This window comes from Pteropus vampyrus, unplaced genomic scaffold (assembly GCF_000151845.1).
Source record: "Pteropus vampyrus isolate Shadow unplaced genomic scaffold, Pvam_2.0 Scaffold44, whole genome shotgun sequence".
Classification (NCBI taxonomy): Eukaryota; Metazoa; Chordata; class Mammalia; order Chiroptera; family Pteropodidae; genus Pteropus; species Pteropus vampyrus.
The window spans coordinates 2,139,890-2,150,856 of NW_011888825.1; the positions used below are offsets into that span (position 1 = coordinate 2,139,890).

Sequence of the window (10,967 nt, forward strand, 5' to 3'; positions counted from 1 at the left end):
TTTCTGTTCAACCAAATCTCAAATTTTTGTCTCCTTCCCCCACTGTCCTGCTTAATGGCCTCACAGTGTCACAACCAACTGCTATGCTCACGTATATTTGCTCCTCTTTGTTCATCTCCCACAATTAGAAGTAAGTTTTCCAAGAGTGGCTCAGAGTAGCCACTCAGTAAATATTTGCTGAGTGGACCCATGACCACATGACTCCAGTAACTTGTCCTCTTCTCACCTGACAGGTGAAGGCTGAGCTGCGGAAACACTGGGTCCGCTTCCTGCTAGCCCGCCACTCAGGCTGCAGAGCCTGGGTCCTGGAGAAGAACTTCCGATTCCTGGGGAAATGTCCCAAGAGGCTCTCCAAGAGAGACAGCGCCAGGATGCTACAGAAGCCGCAGCCCTCACCTGGCAGTGGGCAGCTCCTACAGCTGACCGTTCAGGGCCCAGGGCAGCCGGGCGCCCGGCCCCACCAGGGCCACACAGCCTGGCCCTGGGTCAGCAGCTTGTCTGAGAGCAGCGAGGGAGACTTCACCCTGGCCCACACCATGGAGGAGAGTCTTGAGGAGAGTGAGATCTAGGCGGGAGGCCCAAGCTCTGGCTGTGGTCCCTGAGAAGGGTGTGGGAGGAGGAGGCCAAGCCAGATGGGTGCTGTGGGGTAGTCATCACACTTCCCATGAACCAGGCCCACTTTGACATGAAGTCTATTTTTTTTTCATTCTCTGTACGAAAGAGGCTGTATAAACTCTCACTGCTTCTGCCTGTCATTGTCATCCTAATAACTCCCATTGGTGTTATTAGGCTCTGGGGCTGGCCTTAAATTCGAGTGAATGGAACCCCATGATACAGAGAGATGCCTGTATGAAATAGAGACCAGCAAGTATCTCTTTCTTTACCTTACATGGCACAAGGTTTCCATCAGAATTAGGTTTAGGGTATAAAAGGGCTACCTTGGAAGTGTTTTAAATGCAAGGTTCGACTCATGGCAGAGATTCAAAGAGATTTTGTCTGGGACGATGGCCAGCGATGGGAGTTGTGTAACAAGCATTTCGGGTAACTTTGATGTGTGCGGGAGCTAGAAGTCCCCCTGAGCTGGCCAATGGCAGGATGAAGCCAGTGGTGTTCTGTATTCAGCCATTCAGCTGTGACTCACCTGCCCTCCTCAGGCAGTGTAGAATCCCGCGCCACCCATCAGAATCCCATTTCTTTTCTTCTTCACTTCTCTTCCTCTCTTGTTAAGTCTTTCCTCCCTCTCTCCATCTTAATTCTTTCCCCGTGTCAGCAAGAGCGCTTTCTGATCTGTAACAAGCCCATCCTTCCTCTGAGGTTTGGCCCCAGCTCCCAGGGGCCCTCTGAAAGTCGCTGTGGGTCCTTTCCTCTCCTTTCTGGCTCCACCTGCCTTTCTGAAGTTGGCTTCTTTGAGTCTTGCCTGCCCTAGCATTCTCTGACACTTTGGGTTGGCCCTTGACACAGCGATGGCTGTACCTCCTGCTCCAGGAGGTTTGCCCACTGCTCTCCCTGACCCTAGTCCCCACTGATAAGAATTCAACTCCCCATAAGAAAATGGATGCTGAAAGCTGGAGGGGCTCAGGTAAAGCGATAGGACTGTGGATGATCTGGACATGCTGAGGGGCTCACTGAAAGGGCCAGGCCTATGGGACCCATTCTGCTGATGGAGAATATATGAGTTTTACTCCAGACGCTGAGTGAAAGGTGCTTCTGGAGGCTGAGGAAAGCCAGGCAATTAGGGTCAGGCTCAGTGGCTGAAAGAAGGTCAAAGGAGGAACGCCATATGGAAACAGGGTGTTAATGCTCAGGAGGGTTGCTTTTATAGTCTATAAAATGTATGTGTATGTTGGTAGAGTATGTTGCCATGGGACTAAATATCACCTTATATTAGAGGGGTTAGATATGATACTTCTCAAATAGAGTTGCCAAATTTAGCAAATAAATACATATGATGCTCAATTAAATTTGAATTCCAGATAAACAAATTACCTTCTGTGTAAGTATATCCCATAGGACATACTTTACCTAAAATTCAGTTTTAATTGTGTGTTCTGTGTTTTACCTGGCAACTCTATTTTCAAGGATACTTTGCAGTAGGATGGGGATTAGAGGCAAGTGAGGGTGCAAAATTTAAGAGAGTACTAAAAAAACCTCAGTTGTCAAGATCAGCAATATTTTAATGCAATATTTTTAAAAACCAAATATGCAAACTACAGCTCATAGGCTATTTATACAAATAATGTTTTATTGGAACCAGGGCCGGGATGAAGGTGAAGCCAGTTCATGCAAGTACATGGTCTGATCCTGGCTTTATTTAACATTTTGATATTTTGCTCATTATGAACTTTTTAACAATTTTTATTTTTAAACTATTGCATTAAAATATTATTTATTTTGAGGACAGAGTTTTCTGCCTCTTACCCCTTAAGTTTTATGTCTGAGGCAATTACCCATCTTGCCCTCACCCTAATGCTGGCTCTGCTTTGCAAAAGGAGAAACTGAGGCAAAGACACTAGACAAATGCATAGTGAAACAAAAGCTTATTTTTTGGTGTCCAGATTACCCACAATTCAATCATTAAATCATATGCCCTTCTAATTTTTTCTTTCTGCAAATGTTCTTGCCTTTTCTCATCAGCCTATTAGCTCCTAGAAAACTGGGGCCCTGTCATATCCTTAGCTTACTCAGCACAGTTGGTTTAGAGTAGGTGCTCAGTACACATGCATTGAATGAGACAAGACAAAAATGTCTCGCGAGCTTTAGATGCTGTCAGGGGTCAGTTATCCAGGATCCTGTCATTTATTAGTGAAGGAAGTTTTTTTTTCATAGCATTTGTAAATATGCTCTTTCCCTGTCACAAATGGGGCGGCATGCACACACACACTACTGGCTTTTGTCCTGCTAGTGATTAAAATAACAAGTTTATTTAATTTTATTTTTATTTTGTTGATTTCTCATTTGTTTCTCACTGGAGCTGAAGGTCTCTCATGCCCAGGAGAATTCGGTGCATCATTCCTGGTACTAAGGGACCCATTGGAGAATCTGTGGGGGACACCTCTTGGGGATGCTAAAAAATACACGAGGAACACTGCATAAGAGGCTAGAATCCTGTGAGAGTAGGCAGCAATAGGGGCAGAGCAGTTTGGCTTATTGTTCTTAATGAGATCTGTTTCTGCCTTGAGTTTATATGTACATGAGGAAGCAGAAATTCAGAGGTGAAGTGACTTCCCAAAGTCTCCGTAGTACACATCTAGTTTTATAATTCACCTCTCTTATAGTAATAGCACCCAAATTTTCCTCTTGGAAACTCCTACTCTCAGTCCATGAAGTTTGAGTTGTCTCAACTTTGTCCTTAGCCCCAAGGATGAGAATGAAAGTCTGCCTGGCCAATCTGAGCACGACATCTTCCTGGCACCAAATATTGGATCAGAGATGGGCATATAATCAATCAGAGCCAATGAGAAAGTCCTGGGACTTTGGCTAGGAATCACAACAGAAAGGCATTTCTCTTTTCTGCTGAAATTAGACCCATGAAGCCAGCCTGGATCTGCTGATGGCCATCTCTCCAGCATGGGGTAAAGTCTTCCTGAGAATGGAGCCACCACAGCACAAAGCAGATCTTGGAGACAGAGGAAGGACCCTGAGACACTGTCAGAGTCCCTGGACTGAGCCAGACCTCAAGCTAGTGCTACTCCTGGAATTTCAGTTACATGAGTCAATAAATTCCTATTTGTGCCACAACAGTTCGTGTTGGATCTTCTGTCCCTTGCATCTGGAAGAGTCTTGATGACATAGTTCAACACCACCTCTATCTCCTTCTTTTCCCTTCAGTCAAGTGGAAGAGCCTTGATGACAAAGCTCATCACCACCTCTACCTCCTTTACACTGCTTTACAATACTTCCAGGTTCTCTAAGTATCTTCCCCACAGACTGCCCTAGAGCTGTACAGGACTCCAGCCCAAGTAGCCCTGCCAGCTCAAGCTAACATAAAATATACTAATTAGGTTACCGTTCTGGGGTTTTTCATTGGCCAATAGATCCAGTGGCCCCTTAATATCTTTCATTGAACCGCAGACCCATAAGATTATTATGCAGTGTCTATCCTTTTAGACTCAAGTGACATGGGAGCCCTGACCTCAGAGAGAAATGAAAAGCCCCCAACCTCCCTTACCAAGCAACCAGATTCACTCAGAGAGGGTGGTGTGTAGGGTGAAGGAGCCCTGGCGTGAGGCATTGAGCCCTTTGGTTCTATCCCAAGACCACTCTAGCTGGACCCAAGGTTCTTCTCCATTTGAGTTGGTATCTTCTCCACCAGAGGGGTATCTTGGGCAGGTGGTTCTAATAATAACTCTTTTTCTCCCAGAACCACTGGACCAGATGCTGTGCAGCCCCCTCTCCCTTCTAGCTCCGACATTGCAGAATCCAGAATTTTCTATCCTGTCATATCCAGATCAAAAGTACTGAGGCAGCCTGGTCCAATCAAAGTGACTCTGGTTTAAGTACTGAATCTCACTCTCACTTTGCGGCCTCATTTATACCATGGAGATAATAACACCTTCATCAATGAAATAATGCCGAGCATCTAGTAGGATGCCTGGCTCATAGAAAATGCTGCATATCTAAGTGTTAGGAATACTTTCAAGTTCACCTTCCACAAACAGCAGCACTTTATGATTGTGGTGATTATGCTATCGTTGTGGCTGAAGCTTGGGCAGTGGGGAATCACCCCTAACTCCAGCAAGTGGAGACTCCCCTGCTTCAGGGGGTTGCATACAGGTCAGTCAAGTGTCCAGGACAACTATATATTTTTCTGACCTCATCTTGGAACTTGACACTGGAGAATAAATGGGCCTTCAAAACAATGACTCCAGTGATCTTGAGAACCCACTGGTGATTTCTGAGATGTCCCAGGCAATGTGAGCCAGTGGGCAGTCCTGGCTGGGCCTCTGCTCATTACCTGGCTGAGCCTGGGCAAGCTGCTTGCTGTCTCTGGGTCTCCTTTTCCTATCTCTAAAATGAGGGGAATCCACATGTCTTCACCTCTTACCATATCAAAACTGAACTAGCTCTCCCCTGAAACCAGCAACTCTCCCTGTTTCCCATCTCAGCAGATGGCATCACTATTCACCTGGCACCCAAGCTATAAACCTGGTTGCCATCCTTGCTCCTCTCTCCTCCTCCTGCAGCTAGTCAGGTGTTTGCTGACTCCTAAATATCTCCAGAGTGGTCCCATTCTCTCCATCCCACTGCCACTCCCCTGGCCCAGGTCACCTGGGCGACTATAACAGTATCATCTCCAGCCGCCCTGACCCCAGTCTTGACTCTCTGATTTATTTCTACCCTGCCACAGGGTTCCCTTACAAACATAGATCCCTCCTGCTCCAAACTCCCAATGGTACCCACAACCCCCACAGTGATGCTCAAGGCTTCCCAGGGGCTGCAGGGAAGGCCTGACATGGTCTGACCTTGGCTTACCTTTCAGGCTTAACTCACAATTGGCTTCCCCTACCCCTCTGCTCTCTGGCTACACTGGCCTTCTCACAGGAAATGCTCATTCATGCCTCAGTGTCTGTGCTGAGACCCAGTGCTTCCCCACCCCCACTCTCCCCCACCCCAGTCTACTGGGTTTTAATTCAAATGTCTCTTCATTAAGAACATCTTCCTTGATCGTCTGGACAAGGCAGCCCCGCCAGTTATATCTTCTCATGTGCTTTACACTTCTCCATGGTAACCTCCCCACTTATAATGGCTTCTTCAAGGTCTGTAGTCCCTTCTACACCCTGAGCTCTGCCAGAGAAAGACCATGTCCATCTCCTTCACCATTATAGTCCCAGCACCCTGGCTTGTGGCTACAATGGCAACACATCCTTGTCTTTGAGGCTGAGCTGACAAAATAATTTCCTTTTCCAATTCCAGAACAATCAGCCAGCTGTATGCCCAGCTCCTCTTGCATTTATTCAAACCTGCTTACCCAGCAATCCACAAAGGAGCTTACATGAAGTGGGGGAGGTGATATTTAGGACTCCTGTGACTTAATCCTGGGATTATCATGGGAGGCATGGGCTGGCAGGGGAGGGGAGGCGGCCAGGCGTAATGGGAGGGACTCTAAAGACAGAGGGAAGAAGAACCGGTAGATTGCTAAAGACACTTGTTTGGCAGGGATCCTCACTGTGGGTTTAATGTGCTGTGGGTTTGGAGGCCTCTCTCTTGGCCCCTGGGGTATGTTTGTGCGTGTGTGTGTGTGTGTGTGTGTGTGTGTGTGTCCATGAGCACGCGCGTGTGTGCATGTGCATGAGTGTGTTTATCTGAGTGGTGGGGGAGGAAGGAGAGCTGAGCAGTTGGCATCAGGGGTTCTTTTCCTTTTCCTTTAATCTTTCCTTTACTTTTTGAGGCTCGAATTGGATGAGTCGCAGAATTTCCTTATTGGCCAGGGTCCCTTCGATGAACTCTTCCTCTGTAAGTTTATCTGTGTATGTGGAAAAAACACTGTAGTCAGGATTGGCTGTTTCAAGCTGCAATGAGGCTGATGTCTGCCAGCATACTCTGTATGGACATATCTATTATGAAAACACTGGGTCTCACTGCTCTTGAGGGTACCTCCACCCCCACCCCAGATACTCAGCTCCTCTCCTGGACCTCTGGATCTCCCCATGAACTAGCAACAAGAGGGTTAATGACGGCAGAGGGGTCTAGGATGCATTCTAGTGCTATGCGTCTCTTCTATGGCCAATGCCTTTGCTTGGCTGGTTATTAAAGATTTTTAATGTTACCCCAGGTCTCAAGCCTCAAGTTCTGAGGGTTACTTCTGGGGACCTCAGTGAAAAGAGTCTCAGCAGAGAATCGGGGAACACTGTCCACTCAGGGTGAAGGGAGTTAAAGGTAAAGGGTCCGATGTGGTGCCAGGGAGAGCCTGGCTCGTGGAGAGGCCTCTCTGTCCACCTCAGCATATGGGCAGCTCCACAATTCCGGGCTGACAACTCCTCCATGATTCATTCCTATATAGCTTTGCATCTCCCTTCTACCTCCCCATTCGGGACTGAGAGACACCCTTGCCCTTCCCTACTGTATTCAGTTCTATCCAGTTAAATGCCCTTCCTTTGTGCCAGACCTACTGTGCTTGGGGTTGAGGCCACTGCAGGGGGCAGTTGGCAAGGTGTGGCATAGAAGCGAGTTAAATAAAGTCCCTGGCCCCAGGAAACTCTTTGTTTGGTGGGGAAGACAGTCACACACAGAATAGCTAAAATGAGAAAGGTGCTCTTTCAGCTCATGGTTATTCTCATTGTTGCCTGCACGTAGTAGGTGCTCAACAAACCTTGGCTGAACCAAACTGTATTTCGATTGGCTTATGTTCCAGGCCCTTTGAACATCCTTAATCCTCCCTGGGTTAGGATCCAGACTGGTTCCCTTCACAGGTGGGCAGTGAAATTGGGTCTAAAGTCCCAGCTGCCCTATCAGCCTTACAGAGAGCTTACAACTTCCACTATCAGAGTCCGGTTCTGGAGCGAGGTGCTGTCTCTAGGTCACCCACATGAAAACACATGTCACCTGGCAGGAGTAAAAGTCAGCTGCCTAACACTGCTGTGTCTCGTGACATTCACCTGGGTCAATTTTCAGGTTAGCAAGTAGCGGAACAAGGGACTCGGCATATTGCAGACCCAGACAGATGTCGTGAAAGGGGTTAAAGGGCTAGTGGGGTGAGGTACCACAGGGAGTCATCTTAAACAGCTAGAATCAGTGTGAATGAGGAGAAGGTACTCAAGGAGGAGGTGACATCACGGCTGGGACTAGGGTGAGGCGAGAGAGGCACCTCCTCTGCAAAATTTAAGGAGGCACTCATTCTCAGGATTGTGTGAGCACAGGCTGGCACCTGACAATGAGAGCCACCCTAAACGTGGGGCCAGGCACCTCACTTGCTTCACCCTAGTTTTGGCCCTACTGCCAATGACCTTCTCACTTAGTAGGGCTACTATCCGCTTCTCTCACTTTTGTCATCCTGGTCCTCCATGGCCACGTGACGTCAACTACTCTACTATATCCTTCTCATGATGGCCGTGAGCATCATGCACGAGAAGCCCCAGTTCTGGGATCCATCACCGCTTTCATTGTAAGATTGCATTCCCCATGGGCTGCTTCCAGCCTAACACTGGACAGGGCAGGGTACCAAGATAGGCCAGCTCCTGGAAGAAGGGGGCTCAAGGACACCCCATTGGCTTTGCCAACGCTTTCTGAGAACAGCATTGCAATCTAAGACTTTTCTTATCCAACCTTCCTCCTTGCCGCTCTGCCCACACAGGTTGTCTGCTTTGCACTCTGATAGTTTTCCCAGCCTCCTCTAGATCCCTTCCTGTTTTCCTTCATAAACCTTTCCCTCAATAAATCTCTTGCAATCTAATTTAAATCTAATCCCTTCTGGCGGTGCTTCCGGGGGGGGGGCGGGGAACCTAGACTAACTTCCTAAGTAAAATCATGTAAATTGAAATCCCACTTACTTGGGACTGGACGCTAATTCAGACGTAGACAGCTGAAGTTTGCCCTGTCCTAACTGTCCAGAAAGCATTTTTAAAAACAATAAAGTAAACCGAAGTGTCTACAAACCGGCACTCCGCTTAAACAGAAAGTGGTTTGCAGTTCCTCTAAACTTGTCATTTGCATACAAACTAATAAGCTGTTGCCTTTACTTTTTACTATTCCTTCAATATAGGCTAACTCTGTTATAACCAAAGTTTTTTTTTGTTTTTCAATAACACGTCATTTCGAGCTTTCCTTCTCCCCCATAGACTCTCAGGCCACAATGGAGTTATATAAGCGACTGGGATGTGGCATCATTGCTATCAGCAGCGCAGCTCCAGAGGGGCAGCGGCCAAGCCTGGGGATCCTTCCGCCCACACCCCCCAGAGGCCCTTCAGCCAGCCCTGCACAGGTGCACGACGGGATGAGGTGTCCTCGCTCCTGCCCAGGCACTGGGACTCGGAAGGATAAATCTTGTTGGAATCTCCAGGAAACAGCCCGTGACTATAAAATCAAAGGCAAGGAGAGAGTAGTCATTCACCATCATCTTTCTTTCCAAAGAAGCCCCAGATCTTCTCAGCTCGCTTCTCAGGGGTATTTTCATCATCTGGAAGATGCTTCACATCCTCAGGATTGATCATTTTGAAAATTGCCTGCACCAAATGAAGAGGAACAATGCATCAGAAGGAGCGGTAGGGCCTGGCAGCCCTGGGAAAACACACGTCGCTGACTTGGCAACCTCTACGACAGACAATGAAGAGTCCCAGGCTTCAGCCTGCTCTACTGAATCAAAGCACCCGGGAGGAGGCCAAGGCATCTGTATTTTAAGATCTTCAGACAGGAAAGGGAATGTGGGAGAGTGGTGAAGAAGGCTTTCATTTCTTATTTTGTCCCTTTTTGTATGGTTTGAATTTCCTGACTGTGAAAACATATTACTTTCATTTTATTAAAAAAAAAAAGAAAAGAAAAGAAAAGAAAAGAAGAAATAAAATGTTTCCTGATGATAATCCCACAGCAGCCTGGGGTTGCAGTTTGGAATCGCTACCTTGAACTGCCCAGAAGTTTTAGAATATTCTATAGCTTCTGGGTCCATGCAATACCTGGTTGCCCCGCCAGATTGGCTTGTGGTAATTACCGCTAACATTTATTGAACAATTAACATGTGCCACTTTACTAAGCATTTTTACGTGTAACCTTCACAAAAACCTTACAAAGTATGTATTACTGGCCCCATTTTACAGATGAAAAAAATTGAGACAACTAACTTGCTAAAAGTCACCCAGCTAGAAGCAGAAGAGCAGAGATTCTAATCCAGGCAGTTGGTTCTGGAACCTCCATACTTGCATTACGCCACCCACGACCTTATCCTTACGCCTTGAAGAGCATTCCAGGGGCTGGGGAAAGGAGAGGGAGTCTTCAATAAGAATTTTCCAAAGTCAGGACACAGGAAGTCCCTCATTTACTCTTCTGCTCAGGGAAGGAATCAGAGAAAGGCTTAGCATTAGGCTCAAGGATCTTTCTCACCACTCTCTGCTCTTGCTAATCAAGGAGAAAGATATGCAATGTGGGGCAAAGGAGGAAGTGTCTCTGGACCTGTGATCAGGGGAAGGGACAAAGTGGTCTTGATGTGCGCTTCTAACTCCAGGTTACTTCCAGCTCAGTAACTCCAGGGCTGGCCAGGCCCAGAGAGGACACTCAAGGTTATGGCCCCCAACCCTGTCCTAGCTTGGGCCCTCAGCTTTGGGGCAGGCCCGGGGTGCAGGCAATGTGTTGGGTGAGAGTTGAGAGAGCACCTTGGAGACACCTGGGAGCACAGCCAGGCAGGGACAGTAAAGCCTGTGACATTAGCCTGGAGGGAAGATCAACAGCTTTGAGAAGTAACCTTTTAGACCTCCATGCTATAACAAGAAGAGCAAGGATATCAAACCCAGAAGCTTGGGACAGCAGCCTAGGCTGGCAGGTGCCCAGCAACTGAAGTATAGGTGACTCCCTTAACACTTCTCTCTGTCCTGAGTCATGGGAACCATGCTCAGGCCTGAAAACTAAATGCTGGGGGTGATTGGCTCCCTACCTGTCCCACCTTGCTTCTAATACCAAGGGCAGACTGTCAAGGTCTCAGGGAAAGAACCGAGAAAGAACCATCAAATGTTCACCCTGGGCCCTGGGAGGTTATATTGTTTTTCCAAGGCCATGCAACTAATTGATGGCATAGCTGGGACTAGAACCCATAACTCTTGACTCCCAGGCCAGTGACCTTGTGATCTGGTGAATAGCAGAGCCTTGGCACCACCTTGCACAGCCTCAGCCATGGATGCTCCCCTTTCTCTTTCCCTCTCCTCCCCACCTCACCCTTCCATTTCTTCCTTCATCACCTTTCTCCTGCTCCTCCCCTTCTTCCTCCTTTTCTTTAAGGAGCATCAACTTGTAGGCCTTTGTTGGGCCTGGCATGCTTTACATGGTTC

At 47.6% G+C, this 10,967-nt stretch overlaps 2 protein-coding genes across 2 annotated transcripts in view; one reads left to right on the forward strand and one right to left on the reverse strand.

Annotated features, from left to right (window-relative positions):
• Window positions 1–569, forward strand: part of GLP2R (glucagon like peptide 2 receptor) — a 56,023-nt gene extending 55,454 nt beyond the window's left edge. Inside the window, exon 13 of the mRNA XM_011359123.1 lies at window positions 234–569. Within this exon, the coding sequence (XP_011357425.1) occupies window positions 234–569 (336 nt within the window). The remainder of the gene's footprint in view (window positions 1–233) is intronic.
• Window positions 570–6,341: 5,772 nt separating this feature from the next.
• RCVRN (recoverin) overlaps window positions 6,342–10,967 on the reverse strand; it is a 6,585-nt gene continuing 1,959 nt past the window's right edge. Inside the window, exons 2-3 of the mRNA XM_011358956.1 lie at window positions 9,047–9,158; window positions 6,342–6,463 (exon numbers count right to left, since the gene is read on the reverse strand). Coding sequence (XP_011357258.1) covers window positions 6,342–6,463; window positions 9,047–9,158 — 234 coding nt within the window. The remainder of the gene's footprint in view (window positions 6,464–9,046; window positions 9,159–10,967) is intronic.